This window comes from Sturnus vulgaris, chromosome Z (assembly GCF_052056855.1).
Source record: "Sturnus vulgaris isolate bStuVul1 chromosome Z, bStuVul1.hap1, whole genome shotgun sequence".
Taxonomy (NCBI): Eukaryota; Metazoa; Chordata; class Aves; order Passeriformes; family Sturnidae; genus Sturnus; species Sturnus vulgaris.
Window position 1 is genome coordinate 1,019,241 of NC_142283.1, and position 17,844 is coordinate 1,037,084.

A 17,844-nucleotide genomic window follows, 5' to 3' on the forward strand; every position below is an offset into this window, starting at 1 on the left:
CTCACCTCTGATAAAAATGTCTGGGCTGATTTCTGTGCTCCTACATGGAGCAGATATTCATATACATACAGTGCTAATCTGAAAAATAAACAGAAAGGACAATATTTAGTGTTGTGCATTTATATGCTCCTCTTCTACAGAAATAAAGGGTTATCATAAGTTTGAGGTATGCCCCACTGCCTTCCACAAACCACAATGTACTGAGCGTGCCAAATCTATTACCTCCACCAGAATTTTTCAACTAGACATGTAGGTCAATCTGACCAGAGGTGTTTAAATAGCCATTAATTAAAACATTATTACGCCCCCAAATTACTTAATGTCAACATTTTTAATATTTGGACAAGTGCCCAGTGAGCTAACAAGTGACCCAGTGCTGCTCTGAGCGAGTGTGCTTACTGTAAATACAATATATTCATACACCATCACTGATTGCTTTTCCAGGTCAACTTTTTTAGCATGTGGAATGTATCAAGCTGTTAGCACACTTGAAAAATAGCCCTGTGGTTTCTCCAAAGAACATGGAAACTTAAGGCTGCAGGAGGAGAAGCGATGGCAGCCTCGATGAACAGCACGGCCGAACAACCACAGCTCTGCAGAGAAGGGAAAACGGATCCTGAGATTCATCCAGACCTGGGCTCCGTGGCTGCAGAGCTACAAACGACTGCCACAGCTCCACCTGACTCCTCAGAGACTCCTGTCTGCCTGTCTGCGAGCCTCCAGGCTTCCCAGAAGGAAAACGAGAAGGAGGAGGAGGAGCAGAAGGAGAAGGGGAAGGGGAAGGAGGAAGAGAAGGAGAAGGAGAAGGAGAAGGAGAAGGAGAAGGAGAAGGAGAAGGAGAAGGAGAAGGAGAAGGAGAAGGAGAAGGAGAAGGAGAAGGAGAAGGAGAAGGAGAAGGAGAAGGAGAAGGAGAAGGAGAAGGAGAAGGAGAAGGAGAAGGAGAAGGAGAAGGAGAAGGAGAAGGAGAAGGAGAAGGAGAAGGAGAAGGAGAAGGAGAAGGAGAAGGAGAAGGAGGTATTTTGTATTCGCTATCTGCGCTGTTTCTAAGAAGTAAAATGTATTTGAATGCACCAAGTGATACACAGCTATTCCTATTGGAAACATTCTTATTATTGATTTTCAAAAACCTGTAGATAACTACACAAAGAAGAGAGGGAGAGGATCTGTCTTCCTGTTCAAAACCCCATGTCATGTTCTGTGTGATCACTGTCACCATGGCTCTGATGGAGCTGTAATTATTGCAGTGACCTATCAAGTGTGAAATTTTAAAATCTCAGAGACACCTTCCCCAAAAACAATTTTCATTACTCGTTTTTACTTTGTACATGCAATACATACACTTATTACTTTGCTCTCTGTCCAACAAAAGCAAAGATATACTATTTTTCTGAAATTAAATATATATAATTCAAACATGTGACTAGTTTTAGTTTGAACTCTCTAAGTACTGTGGGGAGAGAGGATCTTTTAAGAGTTAACTTAATTCTTCCCAGTTCAACTCCCATGCAAATTTTAAGCAATAAATGTTGTAGACTAAATACAAGACAGATGTAAAATACAGAGAAGAAACGCTTTTCTGCCACAGCCAATACATCCTGAATACCCAGTAATGTTTCAAAGCACCTCATTTGTCTTATGAGAGTCCCTTTTTTGTTCTTATCCAAACACGAGGGCTGCAGCCCACATAAAAGGGTTTGTGTGATCACATCCTTCCTGCCCCGTGAAGGAAAGCGAAGCAGCACAAACCCCGGGTTTGCTGCGGGGGATTTCAGCACCCCCTCGGGTCTGCCATCGGCCCAAAGCTTTGGCAGACAGGGCGCCTTGATGCCCACACTGACAGCACAAGACTTCAACGCCCACAGAGGTTTGTGCCTCCTCTCAGGACTCTGGGGTACTTGCAGAACGCTACAGCATCCCTGCCTGTCCCCACTGTCCCTGCTCCAAAAACACAACGTATTTCAACACTGCAACAAAAAGACTGCCCTAAAACTTTTGACCTAAGCACACAGAATGTGCTAATTAAGCACGATGCTAACTGTTAACATCTCCAGCTCTGTGCAAGTGCTGTTACCTCTTGGGCTAAACAAACACGCAGTGATGAAATGGTGTTTAATGAGGGTGTGGAGGGTAAATGTGGCAGATTTCAGTAAAAGAATAGCCAGGCTTTAGGCTCCCAGGTTGATCCAGCTGTGGTAAACCCCAGGCTGCCAAGGGTTGTGCCAGGACAGCTGGGACAGCCTCCCACCAACAGATGTGGGACAGGAGCACGGCACAGCATAACCCCATGGGGGTCACTGGGCCTGCATGGCTGCCCCAGCCCTTGCTATTGTGCTGTCAGGAAGTCTTTACAGAATGTAACAATGTTATGGCTTCATTCGGAAATAAATGCGATCGCTGCAGAGATCAAAACAGAGATACTAATGTTTCACCGTGTCATAGCCCACGGATCAATGGGAAACTGATGCTCTGGGGAAAGACGCCCCAAAAGGCGCAACACGGAGGAATACCAAATATACAAACTGTAACCACAGGCGAGGAACAGAATAAGACAAAAACCAGGCTACAGTTCAAGTGTGTAAAATGAACAAATTAATAAACTATTTCACATCCTGGCACAACACTAATAAAGTATTAGTGAGGTGGTCTTCGACACCAAAAAGACTTGAGTTTGAAGTGACATTTTGAAAAGACAGTTTTTACTCATTAAACTGGTGTGAGAAACCGTGCAGAAGCAGCAAGCAGACATATGCTGAATTTTCACATTTGCATACTTGTTGACATCCCATGAGTAATGTGAGGAAAAAATATTTCCAATCAATTTATGACAATGCTGCAGTAATTTCTGTTAAAGACATGACACAGGCCAGAGCTCCCCCCTCCCTGCCAAGACAATTAGAGCACACATTCATCTGTACCCTGATGATACATTCACTCCATTAACAAACAAAAAAGGTTACTGTCTGACTCATGTTGCTAACCTGGTGCACTTTGCCTGAAGTTCCTGCTCTAATTGGACAAGGCATTCCTACATCCCACAAGCAGCTACTCAATTCCACACAAAATAACCATTTAAGTGGCTCAAGTCAGGCATTTATCAGAATATTACCAGGAAATAAACAGTAATCCCTCTAACTGTGCCGTGGAAATGTCATTCCTACATTGTAAAGATGGGGAGATGCAATTAGCTTAATGAGAACTTACAACTCAAGCCTTGCAGCAGCATTTCCATTGACGAAAACATGGTGAACTCACCCAACTCCAAACCAAAAGACTTAGACTGCACATCACACAACTGCTCCCACCACTTCCTCCGTCACCAGGACTCTTTATGCTGCTAACATCTGATATTGGATGTAAAAAATAAAGTATCCATAATGGGAATGTTCCAGATCTGAGCATCACCAAGATACATTTATAGCGTTTTTAGATAGTTAGGACATAATTTTTTGAAAACTCTTCCTGTATGGAGAGTTTAGCATATGGCACACCATCCATTTAACTTCTGGTGGGTTCAAAACAGTAATTAAAGAACTAGAAAATCAATATCCATACATAATTGCAAGTCTGAGTGAAGCAGCTGAGCAAGAATGAAAAGCAACTTCATAGAAGAGATCTTAAATGTTACTCTCCATGTTTCAGAAGACCTCATGTATTCCCAAATTACTACTCTGAACTATAGAGAGAACTTGCCTTTCTGTTGTTTTCAAGAATGTTTACAGACTTCAGTTCAAACCCATATTTCATTTCAAATCCTAGGAATCTCACTCATCTCACATCCAAATTACAAATCCCATTCTCTAAAACAAGAGCAGGTAGCACTGAATCTTAGCACATTTTTTTTAAGCAGAGTTTTTCCAAACAAATTTTCTTTAATCAATCAATCCAGTACTTTGAAATCTGCTCCAAAGCTCCTGAAGGCAAGCTGGATTTACCAAGTTTCAACAAACACCAGTAAACAATCGTTCTAAGGAAGTTTCTTTAATATGTCAAACCATGCTTTCTGGCCTGTTTGGTCATACTGACAGTAATCTCTCTCCCCCCGTTTTTAGCATATTTATATGGTAATATAATTTCTTTTTAAGTATATATTCTGATCATATTTTTGAGATACCTATGTGTGTGTGTGTGTATATATATATATATATATATATGTATATATATATACACAAAATCTTTTCCTACTCATCTCACCTGAGATTTAGGTGATTCATTCTGCTGTCAACCACCCACCCAAGAGAGGACTGGACAAGATACCAGAGAAGCCATGGTTTTGGATCAAATTCAAGCACTATCTGAGAATCCCATGAAACCTCTTCCCTGTGCTTAGGCTGTCCACGATGAGCCTTGAGGCTGCAGGGATTTCCCTGGACCCCCCAGCATAGCAGCAGCTCCAGGGTCACCTGCACATCCCACACACCACTGACATTTTGGGCTGTTCAGACTGAGCCCGTGCCAAGAGGCTTCATTCAGGCCACTCTACTGCTCCCTGTCCCAGCTCAAGAGTGATTTGTGTCCTGTGAGTGCTCTGTGCCCCATCAGCAGTGTGAGTGGTGCTCTTAGGGACACCCAGGTACTGGATGGAACCCAAGCACTGGCCCAGGAGACAGTCCTGGGGGAGATCCTTGATGTCTGCCTGGCACTGGAGTGTCCTGACAGCTCCTGCAGTGCCCTGCAGAAACAGCCAGTGTAAGAGTGAGTGTGTTCAACGTGGTTGATACCCAGGTATTTCTCCCTCTCCCTGCACAAAGCAAGAAACACTTTATTTGCGTTTATCTACACAGGGCTTGCACCCTGTGAGGAATGGGGACCTTATAGGAAGCTGGTGGTACTTCCCAAATAAGCTGATCCTTTTCCTGTTCACCCCAGTTTCACAAACAGGGAAAGCCCAGTTCTGAGCAGGCAGATCCACCTCTAGTCTCTTTCCCACTTGACTCCTTGCAAACGTCCCGAAAATTCACCTCCTGAAGTGTGGCCACCCTCCCCATGGATACTGCTCTGACAGCACCATAAACAACAGAAGGGTTTTTCAGTTCACCCACATACTTGCAGTTCACTTTTTTTGTGTGTGTGTCTGTGTGTATGTGTGTGTTCCAATTTCACACGCTTTTGCTACTTAAACTCCTGCAGACTTCAAGCACTGGCACAGCCATTTCCAACCACGTGTTAAGTTAAGCACCAGTGTGTAACTAAACACTGAATAGGTATCTGGTATGCACTGATCTTTTGGGAAAGATCAGAGATGTGTGCCTTGCTCGTGTCTGCAGTCTCTTCCACAAGCACTTAATTGCATGGCTTGACATATTTTCATCTGCTAAGGATGCCTTGGTTTGTGCTGTCACACTGCAGCGTTCCCCACGTTGCTTTTATCTGACTCTGGTTGAATTTCATATTCGTTTTTTGTCTCAGGTCTCAGCTTGTAGAAATTACTACAGATCCAAACTACTGCAGAATCAAAACACTCCTCTGAAGCTCCATCTTGAATGGGACAATTTCCATCGATTTCCAAATACTTCATCAAAAGGCAGATTTTCTTGATGACCTCCAGAATTTCAAACAGATTTTATGCCTATGTTTGGCACATATATTCCTCATGATTTCCAGTAGTTTCACAGACTTCCTAGTCCATGGTTAGGGGAAAAAAGTAACAGATTACATGAAAATACATGGATTTTTAAAGGTAGTCTCTAAGTAGTTTCTTGGGCTTGACCCATATAAACTACACATACTACCATAATTTAAAATAATCCAAATGGCAGCTAAAAACTAGTTACCTGACAAAATACATTTTAAAGTGTAAGCTGAGACTTTTATGAAAATACTTGAGATTCCAGCTCTTCCTAATAGTAAAGCTGGTAACCTTGGTCTTCCCTGCTGCTTTCAATGGGATAGTAATAGGTTTTTACATGGTATTTTGTCCCTGGTATTTAATTTGCTGTATTTAATGAGTTTGAAGCCATGCCCTGGCAGTAAGCAAAGGCAGCAGCACAGAGCTGGCATGGAATCACCATCAGAGAGCAAAGCAGAGATACAATCCTGACCAAAATGCAAACTTTAAAATCACAGAACTACTGATTGGTGTATGACATCTTAAAATATTACAGCTGCTCCTGAAGCAGCTGCTTGCTTGGAGTAGAAAAAAACTGTCTACAGCATCCCCTGGAGAAGGCTGAGGAGGAGGAGGGAGCAGGAATGCACAGAGCAGCTCCCCAAGGACGAGCTGGATCTGCACTGGGTGCAGTGCAGTGCCCACCAGACTCACCAAACAAGCAGCACCTAATTTGATTTCCATTCCTAGAAAGAAATCAGGGTTTCTGAGTATCTGGCTCCTACAAGGAGCCATGGTTTTGCTGGTAGCTTTCCCAGCTCTTGTTAGAGAGTGTACATTTAATATCCTGTCCAAAGAATCCCAGGATATTTAGAATTGGACTGCTGGTCTCCCTCGTAAGTATCATCAATAACGTTGGGCAAAAGAGTTTATTCCTCTTTTACAACAGATCCTGGTTAAACCCAGATGCAGATGTTAAATACAGACTTTGCCATTCCCCCCACTCACTGCATGCTCCAGTTATGTGTCCAAACTCTGTAAAGGGCAAACTCTGCACTTAGAGCTTGGTAGGACACCCTGAAGACACAGCAACAAGTCACCTCATGAATTTTATGGGAATCATGCGGGATAGTGACACACAAGATGGAACTCCATGAGTATCTACCTAAAAGGTAATGATGGGAAGTAATTTGTATGACTTATTATGAAGCAGTAAAATTTTCTTCAGAATAAGCTCTGAAAGGATCAGAATGAAGCTATCAGACCTCAGAAGTAAAAAAAAATCAGGGAACTGGTGGAGAGAGTTTCTTCAGTGAAACAGATAACCAGGAAAAAAGAAGTGCAAGACAAGCATGAGGGCTTTAGGCTAAATTTTAAAAAATTGATGGTAAATATCAGTGGAAGACAAACAGGAAATAAGAGGTGACTCCGGATGCATCCAAAAATTCATCAGTGATCCAAGAAAAGACTGCAACAACAATGAAGAAAGCAAGGTCGTGCAACAATATTCGCACGTTCAAGTATTGGAATCAGTAGATGACAACTGAGCCTCTGCCTGAACCTTTAAGCTTCTCCCCAAAACGGGGAGCTGGGATGCTGTTCCTGGGAATAAACCACCACCTGTGGCTTTGAGACTGCACTCGTGCTGGGTGGCAAGCTCTGCACTGGGGACTGAGGTGGAGGAACTCAAGGCATTTCCCTACAAGCAAAAACAAAACAGCAGTCACCCAGGCAGCAGAAGGTGTCTGTGTGTGAGTGCAAGCACAGCTGTGGAGGTTCTCAGAACGCCTGAACTGGAGGTGCAATGATTGAAGCACAGATTTCTCCTCAAATCACTGCAATCCGCAGCCACAGGACAGCTGCACACAGCCTGCTCTGGCCAGACCCACACCTGCCTGCAGAGCTCCCACATATCTGGCTGAGCTCCCACACATCTGGCTGAGCTCTCACCTGCTGAGCTCTCACCTGCAGAGCTCCCACACATCTGGCTGAGCTCCAACACATCTGGCTGAGCCCTCACCTGCAGAGCCCCCACACATCTGGCTTAGTTCTCACCTGGCTGAGCTCCCACACATCCAGTCACCCTGCCCCAAGGATTTACACCCTTGCCTGCTCCTCATGCCCACCCCTGGCTGACAGGAATCTCTTGCTGCCCCCCCAGGCTGGACCGTGCCCAGAAGGATCAGCCACGACCCCCAATTACTCAACATTTCCACTCCAAATAAACTGGAGCACTCAACCTTAGGTACACCTTACACATGATCACTTTGCTGAGCCTCCAGTCCTCCCAGACTGCCCAAGGGATGGTCTAACACCCAAAGATGTGTAATTTACAACTTTACAGATAATCTGCTTAGATCCTGAACCGGAAGTCACCAGAAACACCTTTCTTTCAAAATGCAGGTGATAAAAAAACTATAGTGGTTTCCCATATCCTCCCACAATCTTTTTATAGTAAGAATACTTTCCAAACAAAGAATCCCAGGAGGACCAGCACCAGGAGGAAGATATTTGAAAATCAGGCTCACAAAGAGTTTATCCACACATAAAAACCCACTAAAATTTTAAAAAACCTCAGCAATAATAAAACCTTGCAGTATTGAATTTCTACTACCAAGTGTTTGACTATCAGTCTAGAAAATTTGAATTCTAGCTCTCCAAATTGCTACCACTGGCTAGAGTTTGAAAGGAAGAAACCAGATACAAAAGAAAAGGGATGGGAAGTATTTGATTCTGCACTGACAGCTGATGTTTGGTAGAAGAACTGACACAGTGTTGTATTTGCTCATACAGGAAACAAGGAAAACAGGCAAAGCATTAGTCACACAATCCCTGGCTGTGCACTTATTGCTAAAACAAAATTTAAAGGGCATAAATATGCAAAAGACTCCAGTTCTACCATGTGCAGGACCCAACTCAGACTGGTATATAAATACATTTCTGTACAGGACATAATCAATTAAAAAAAGGATTGCCTTCCATTTGCTTTACAGGGGAAAACAGAAAATTCTCTCTTTTCTTAAGCATGTATTACTAGAATACTCTAATCCACACTAGATTCAGTTATCAAGTTAACTTCATGGATAACTTCACAGGCAGGCAGGGCAGGAAATACAGGATGTAAGTCAATGTCATGTTGTCAAGAAGCAATTTCTGCAGCAGGTAAACAGACAAATGGGAGACTTCAACAGGGCATGGACAGATTTTAGGATGCTAGGAGATGGCACTGAAAAGTAAAACATATAAATATAAATAAATAGATAAAGTTTAAAAAAAAAGGGGGGAGGAAAAAGAATGAGAGAAAAAAATGGGAAAAAATTAAGGAACAATAAATCCAGATGGGCTCTTCACAGCCAGACAATTTAAGGTTGCAGAAGTTTATGCTTCAGTGAGCTGATGTGCCCCAACACTGCAGCCTTATTAATGTACCTGATTGAGCCAATACCTGAGCACAGCCACAGCACAATGCCAAGAACCAAGACCCCTGGGGATCACCATCCCTGGCACTCCAGGCATAGCAAGGAAGTACTTAAAACTCTCAGCTTGTGATCAAAAGGAAAAAGATAGGGAAGATGTCTTAATGGAGTCCAAGGTTTACAGATTAAAAATACTGGTGAGCTCTATGCAAGAACTTCAGGCAGTTTTGCTAAGGAGAGTTTCAGAAAATATTTTCCAGTATTTCATGTAAAAATCCTCTGTAATAATAGTGCAAAAAAAATTATCTTCGAAATGAACTCAAAAATGTTTTATTAAATATAAACACCAGTTTGCTTATTGTTCATGTGCAAACTCCTGCTTGAGCACAGTTTGTCATTTCTTCTCAGTGACATTTTAAAGAATTCTGATGGAATGCTTGAGAACACAGAAAAAAAAAAAATACTTACACAACTTTCACGTGTTTTTCACTTCTCAGTTAAATATGAATAGAATATTAAGATTCAGCAAATATTTATATTTAGGATGCTGTTTACACACTACCTGAAATTGACTTGAGATATTTATGTGGTATTAAAGAGATTCTGTCTTGAGCCATGAAAGTACACACACAGAATACCAGATTCATGAAATGGTTTGGGTTGGAAGAAACCTTAAAACTCCTCCTGTCCCCACCACTGCCATGGGCAGGGACGCATTGCACTGTACCATGTTACACCAAGCTGTCCAACCTGATCTTGGACACTTCCAAGCACACTGCAATAATTACACTGCTATTCCATGCCTCATTTATTGCCTTTATCCTCCTCTCTTCCTTTTCCCCGTTTCTTAGCAGTAAAAGAGAAACTAATCTCGAATTACTGTGGAAACTCTCAAAAGCAGATTTCGGTGTAAGAGGTCGGCACATGGGAATTACAAATGGCAGAGAACAGGGATTAGCTTTGCTGATCCTTATCTTCTACAAGACTCTTACCTGCAGAAGGAAGGGGAAAGAGACTTTTTGTTAAGGGCTGCTTTTTCTGCAGCCTGCCAGCATTTTCTCTGCTGCGTTGTGGTGAATTGTTGGCACTGCCAGGGGTGGGAGAGGGGAGGGAGAAATTCCAAGACTCCACCAAAGATTCTGCACAAGCCACTTCTAGCACCAACTGATGAACAAAAGTCTATTAAGATCCTTTTACTCCTTCTACCAACTATGTATTTTTTATCAGTGTACACATATAAATCAATTTGTGGCTCCCTGTTTCACCTTTTATATACAGAGAGGCAGAAGATACCATTTTTCAGGCACGACCACTTCATTTTTACAATGCATAATGTTCAAATTATTATGAAACTATGTTTACAGCACGCAAAGCTTTTATGAAGAAAAATTACTAATCAAACTGTAATACCTTTCCAAAAAGAAGTATTGGTGCAGGATTCTGAACAACTGCAAAAACTCTGAGTGAAGAAAAAGGTATTAAACTTGCAATGAATAGCATTAAAGTGAAAAGGAAATCAACACTTGTGATTTTACTAAGGAACTCTCTTGTTTCTATATTAGCTGTTCACTTGATATTGAATAGAGTTAAAAAGACCCACAGAAATTTCAGTTCTCAGCTAAGTGGTGGATATCTTTCAGTCCTGTTTCACATCTAGTGGAGATAGACTGAAAGAGAGAAAATCAGACTATACTTGAAATGAACAAAATCAAGCAGCTACCATCAAAGATAAAAGGACAAGGAAAGTCACACCACTAAGACCCATGATTAAAAAAAAGATTCACAATATATCTGTCATATTAATTAAGTGTTATGCATAATGTATCTGCAAAAGCTTCTCTCTTCAAAAGAAAAGGTAGAACTAGAAACAAATCTCACAAGAAATGTACATATATACAGAGATCTGCATTAAATGCAACATTTTTAGCTGCATCAGCAGATGGCTGCATTAAAATCAAAAATAAAGAACATGTAACTGCCTTTTTAAACACAGAAATTATTTTTCATTAGGAATACCATCTCTTACTCTCAATGTGAGTCAAAATGAGACTTGAATCTAAACCATCTACTCTGCTTTATCTTCCAAATTACTGATGCTTGACTTGGTCCTGTGTCTATTTAGAAAACACACATAAGTTTTCTAAAATATCCTTTTATTAGAATATTACAAGAAGACAGCTTGTCAGCACAGCACCAGGCATTCACAGCTCTGGATTTCAATTTCACCTCAAAAAGCCATTCCCTCCTCAGCAGGGAGTTTTACTAGAAGGCTGGAGTCAAGTCCTGGAATTATATTTAGTACTAACTATAAAGTATTTATAAATCTGCATTGAGTAAATCAAATGTTAAATATATATTTTAACAAAGGGTCATTTGTTATGGATTTTAGGGCGGTAGTTAGACAAAACACTGTCTTTAACACCTTCTACTGTGTGCTTATTGCCATACATAATAGACACTCTTCATGCCTGTAACCTGTTTAATAACAGATATTAATTATTTATTAGCCCTCTATAAACAATTTATAAATGTACTCTTACTATAAAGCATGACTGGACTGGCCTTTACTCCCACAACGAAGGCGTCTGCAGAATTTTAACTGCTGCATTAAGAAGTAAATCCCACTTATAAAGAACTTAACAGCAATACACATTTTGGGATATAAAAATGTAGCCAAACAGCACAGTCAGTCATTTATCTCAGAATTCAGTATTAATGCAGGGGATTTCTCAGAGATTTATGTGAAATGGTTATGATGGCACTGTTAACAAAACTGAAGTCATGTTTAGGGGAAACAGAGTAAGTTTTTTCATACCTCTGTCATGCATCTGTTGGAGAAGTTTAATTTTTCACCTTGGGTAGGCTGGAGTGTCTCACAAATACTCTTTTTAACAAGATCACCCCAGGCAGGGCTGCCTAGGGTGCCTTACTTGCCCAGGAGAGAGTGAAAATTTTAGGAAAACTGTGTATTTTGCCACTCTAGTTTTCAACTGCTTTGGAAATAATGTTGTACATTAACTGAGGGTCAGTCTTCTCTTTCAGACCAGCTGACGTTCTTTATATTTTTAGTACTAAAATCAGTTAAGAGTTTTAGCATGTACAAGGCATTTTGTGGCTCCTTCTGGCACTGCACTGGTTTGATTTTTTCCATAAATGTTAATTCTTCTTGCGTGAGAACTGCATTAAATTTAAAGCAAATACTTACACCACAGCAAAACGCAAGGAAAGTTCCTTAGTGGCAAGACACAGGGAACAACACTTCCCTCTAAGTTTTCAAGTCTGCTGTTTGCACCTCTCCTCTCTGGGATTTTTCTCCAGCTCAGTGAGTAATCAACCACAGCTTTGTAACACTGCTAAAACTTGTGGCATTTTTCTGATTAAACTCAGAATTTTCCTTATGGAATTTTCCTTATGGGACACGTCTTATCTGAGCAGCACAAGATCTGAGCAAACTGGTGGAACATCAACACCAAAAATATCAGTGGAGCTACATGTGTTGCCTGTGTTGCTCATCTCTGAGAGCATGTTCAGGAGAACCAACTGCAAGTAAGACCACATGCAAAAAAATTCCTAATGAGGAATAAAACAGCACAGACTGTTTAACTCCTTGCTCCCAGTGGTCTGGATTCATTCAGGAAAAAAACACTGCACCAGGGAAATATAAAATACAAAAACCAGAAAGGCTCATAGGATAAGATTAACTCATGCAGTTCAAAACTACTAATTTATTTAAAGTCAATGAGAAATATAAATCACAGTAAAGGCTGCCCTTTGTGCATGTGAAAAATGCTTGTCCTTAACAATAAAATGTCCTCTTCAGATCTAAATTATGCCTTCTGTATCATCTCACTTAACATGAATGCACAAACAGGAAAACAAACCCAACAAGTTCTTGCCCATATGATGCCCATGGGAAAGATGACAAGGGAATAACTGTATAATTTAAATAAAACAGAAAATATGCTTTGAGTTCATAAATGAAGACAAGACTAGTCGTTGCTTTTGAAGACGTGTAAGGAAAAAGTAAGCACAGCTAACACAGAACATCCAGGTAAAAGAAAACATTAGGAAAGACACAGAAGAATAACCACAAGATGACACACATTATGTGGCATGTCAGATCCTTGGCAAGACAGCCCAGGGATGGACAGAGGTACCAGGCGGGGATTCGAGGAGCAGAGCTGGTGGTGAGAGCAGCAGGAAAGAACACAGCTGTAGCGTGACAACACTGGGGTGCAGGAACGCCAACATCCCCTACGAGCAGCCTCTGCTCTCTTTCTAGCAAGGAAATGGAAGTGCCAACATAGCAGAGAATTTCCTCGTGTTTCCATCATGTCTCTACATGTGATGCAGTCTTTCCACTGCTTGGTCAACAAGTCCAGCCCACGCAGGATTTGCAGTCACTAAAAAGGTCTTAAGCACCGTCCAGGGTGATGAACACAACCCTTCCAGGAGACTCTCCTGCAGCTATCCAATCCTTTGAAGATCGAGTCCCTGGAGATGCACAGCTTTGAAGGTGTCCTCAGACTACAAAGCAACAATCTTAGGTGGGGGGAAACAAATGCATGGAAATGAGAAACTAGCAAGCAAATCTGAGATAAAGATCTGTAAAGTACAATGGGAACCTCAAGACAACCCTGTCAAGATCAGCACAGTTAGAAACCACTCATTATTCCACAATGTGCTCCTTTCCCAGTGCTTCTGACCTAAATAATGTCCTTGCTTTTCAGGAGATGGACATTCTATGGTTCCTCACTGCTCCCTCTCTCCAGGAGAGCACAAGCCTTACTGTGACTGAAACCTAAACCCAGGGAGACTCTGCTTCTTGTGCCCCAAAGGAAATGGCAAAAAACCCCAAAATGAAATGCCCTTGGAAAATGGGCAAGAGGTGGGTAAACCTCGAACTGTATCAACCATGAGACTGCAAGAGATGGAGATGCACTTGGAAATGTTAATCTCTACACTGTCTGTCAGACTCTCTTCATCCCTAGAAATGTGGGACTGCAGGAAAAAGGGAGCAGCATGAGGAAAAAAGGGAGTATCTGGAGGTACACAAGTCTTGCTACGGTGAAAGTAACAGAAATCTGAGCCCCATGCAGCCTACCCTTATAAATTATTTCTACTGGGAACTCCTGCAATTTCCCCAGTTCTCCCTGAAGGTGCAACAGCCACGGAGAAATAATTTTTAATGAAATATATCTTCCGAAGGTAGCTTGTTATGGGCATCAACCATCAGAACAAATCAAAGCCTCTGAGAGCTCTGAGACTGACAGTGAGCAATGTGAAGAGTGCTTACCATTTACTGGGCCCTACACCCAGACCTCCTGACAATCCAAAAAACCCCCAAACCAAGCCTTTTAACAACCACAACTGTTATGGTCAAGAAGGAAAAAGCAGCATCTCCTCACAAAGCCCACTCCTCCTCTCCACACACAGACAGCAGAGAATCCAGATGGTCATCACACCTCTTTTGTCTCCTGGGGTTTTAGGAGGGGGGTACAGTCTCCTCCACAGGACACAGAGCTGTGTACCGGTGGGTTTGGAATGTCTCCAGAGAGGGGGATTCCAGGCCCTCCCTGGGCAGCTGTCCCAGGGCTCTGCCACCCCACAAGAGAAGCCAGATCCTGCTCCATCTCTCTTCCAGACCTGTGGGGACATCGGGGACAGGCTGTTCACCAGCGCTGGCCACAAACATTCCTCAGCAAAACCGGCCTTGCCCTTCCTGTCTTCAATTCTCAATGCCACACTTAAAAATCTGAGTCAAAAGAGTAACTGCCACCTCCTCATTTCCCTGGAAGGCCACTCACTGAAACAGAGGAAACTTTTCTCAGCAGCTTTCACTGTTTTGGTAATCTTACCCGTTCACTTTAATAAACATGAGCCATTGCTTGCCTGTTTGTGAAAACCTCACATGGAATTAATGAAGGCAACATTTGCAGCTTGTTCATGAGTTTGATGACACTTCTACAGTGATAATCTCATTAAACCATCCAAATACTAAAGTTTTGGGAGGGTTTTTTGGAAGGAAACACAAGGAGTAACAACGATTTTTTTTTAATATTCATCCTTAGCCAACAGAACTGAAATAATTATAAGGAATGCAGGAGTAAAGTTTATCAAGAAGCTGCAATTTTTCATCATTTGTCTCGGACCTGAGTGTGCTTTCCTGCTTTTTTCACTCAAAAGCCTACATAACTATTTAATTTAAAACAGTAGAAGAAAAATAGTGTTCTCATTCCAAGATGTGTCAGCTGTTGCCACAACAAATGTTGATAAAGTATGTGATGTTTTTATTCAGAAAATTACTAATCTCTGTTACAGACTTCATACACCTGCAGTATTCATATAGGGAGGCAACAAAATCGCTGGATAGAGTATAAAACTAATGTGGATTTGACCATGGCATGGAGAGATCTTCAGGTGGTATCACCCTCCTCAAAACAAGTTAACATATGCACCCCCAAAGAAACCCCCAAAATGCTCAAAACAAACAAAAATCCCCTCAAACCAGAAACAAACAAACAAAATAAAACAAACAAGCAAAAACCAAAATTAAGGAAAAAAACAACCAAACTAAACCCAAACCACAACCTAAAAAAACCCCAAAATCCCATTCACGAACTCCCAAATCAGTGCTTGTGACTTCAGTCTGGAGCTGACACTACCCTAAACTGGGAATATGTTCCCCTGATGCCTCTGTTCCAAGTATTTGTGTGTTAATTCTAAAAGCTGCCTTTCAGAGCAGCTCCAGAGGCCGGTGCTTTTCCCTTTCTCATGCACCCGGTGACCTTTGCAGGTGAGAGGGGGAACATCAGCCCCCTGAGGTGCTTTTCACGCTTCCCTCAAGGTGAACAATGGGCGGGTGCAAACTTTACAGCAGCAGGAGTAAATTTCAAAACCGGTGACCTGGAGATGGAAGATTAACAGGAGACACTCGATAACAACTGGTTTGACAGAGCACTCGGAGTTCCCCAAATTCCAGTGCATCTTGCTCCACTTGGCCCCTGGGAGGGTGATTGTCTCCCATTCATCCCACTGGGGATGAAGGGTTTTATGTGCGTTCTACATAAATACATATTTATCTGTTAAAATCTCGGCTGTTTTCAGCGCCCAAGTTGCTCTGGAGGAGGGCACAGCTTCACTCCTGCTCCAGTTATTTCCCTCCCGAGGGCTGCCATGAAAACAACAAACAAAATCACATGGATGATGATCTTGTCAGGTCTCATCAGCAAAGAGAAAGCTGGCCTGGTCATTATCAGAAAAAGAAATTTAAAATATAAGCTTGAAACACTACTACCAAACTTTTATACAACGAACTGAAGTCACTCACTGTAGCTTTTCTGTAACAAATCCCTTTCCTGCAAGGATTTTACAGAACTTTTCGTGTTCATGAAGGACCACTGGATAAAATAGTTGTACAAAAATGGCAAAAATAATGAATCAGCTGCTCAGTTTATTTAGGATCCCTGCGACTTGCACGGCAGTTTAAAACAAGTTGCACAGGAAATTCAGTCAGCAAAATATAGTTTAAAAAAATATTTGAAAAAACTTTATTTGGACTGGATTTGCAAAGAGAAAGAAATTTCCAACCAAGATGCCAAGAGTGTGATTATATTAGCCTGCTACAAAACAATTAAAGGTAATGAAATTTTGAATTCTCACTAAGTGTTAAGAAGCTTAAGATTAGTATTTGGTTAATCCTTCAGTCCCACGGAGAAGCCCTCACACGCACCAGACAGCATTCTGGAGGTGGCAGTGCTGCCCCACAGCTTCTCAGCAGCATCACTCATCATGGAGCAGGAGACTGACAGCTCCAAAAAACAGCAGCTCACATAAAACCACCTTTTATAGTGTATTTATGCACTCAAAAGTGTACAGACACCCTCTGTGCCAAAAGGCTGAGGTGGTAGCTAAGGGTACAACATGAACCTGTCTTTAAAATCAAAACTGGGGTTTTGATATCACCCATAGTGAACTGCATCCTCTAGCAGAGATTTATGTCTGAGGAGGGACTTGCGACTGCCCACTCTCAGGGAGGAGCAGGGCAGGAAGGACTAAACAATTTTTTAAAATTTTTAATATATTAAAAAATTCTGAAAGCCTTTGGGCACACACCCCCCAGTCTAACCCCACCACCCACAGTACTATTTTAGGTGCCAACTTTAAGGCTTTATTCAGCTTTGCCAGAGGCTACTGGGTCCCAGAAGGTTCAGGGTCCCAAAAGGAATTGCTGGGTGGTGAGGAGCTGCTGCAGGCTTGCCAGTGCAGAGTGTGCCCAGCTGGTCCCAGCTGATGGCATAAATCCTGACTGGTCCCAGCTAATGGGATACAGCTCCAGCTCCTGCCACAGAGCAGACTGGAACCAGAGCACTCAGCAAGGGCCATGGGATGTATTGTCTAACATAAACAAACACCTTGGAGAGGATGCAGAGAAAAGGCGCCGTAGTCCATTTATACTCAACAGCAAATGCCATCTAATTTTCGTTTTAAACTGAGCATGATTCCCACCACCTGCCCCTCTCAGCCCCACCTCCCAGGCAGCACAGGGACAATGCTGGAGCAGTTGCTGGAATCGCTACAGCCAATCTACAGCTTTTCATCTTGAGTCTGAAACTTTGTTGGTAAAAGGTAAAAGAACTGATGACAGTAATATCTGTGGAATTATGGTTAAACAGGCTGAAGTGGATCTTAAAGGCAAAAGGTCAACGTGAGTGATTTTTAATGCTTTTTTTTCAAAACAGAGTCCATGTGGGTTTCATGGGTAAGGTAATTCAGAAACTTGAAAATGCTGTAATATGTGCCATCAAGTACAATATCTGGAATATTGAAGAACTTCATCAGACCACAGACCAGACAACCAATAAAACAGTAACATTAGTAATA

General features: G+C 41.9%; 1 protein-coding gene across 4 annotated transcripts in view; it reads right to left on the reverse strand.

The window, feature by feature from the left end:
• The window catches only part of SSBP2 (single stranded DNA binding protein 2), a 123,305-nt gene that overhangs the window by 91,104 nt on the left and 14,357 nt on the right, over positions 1 to 17,844 (reverse strand). For all 4 annotated transcript variants that reach the window (XM_014886514.2, XM_088157327.1, XM_014886516.2 and 1 more), the window contains exon 2: positions 6 to 78. In XM_014886514.2, coding sequence (XP_014742000.1) covers positions 6 to 78 — 73 coding nt within the window. The remainder of the gene's footprint in view (positions 1 to 5; positions 79 to 17,844) is intronic.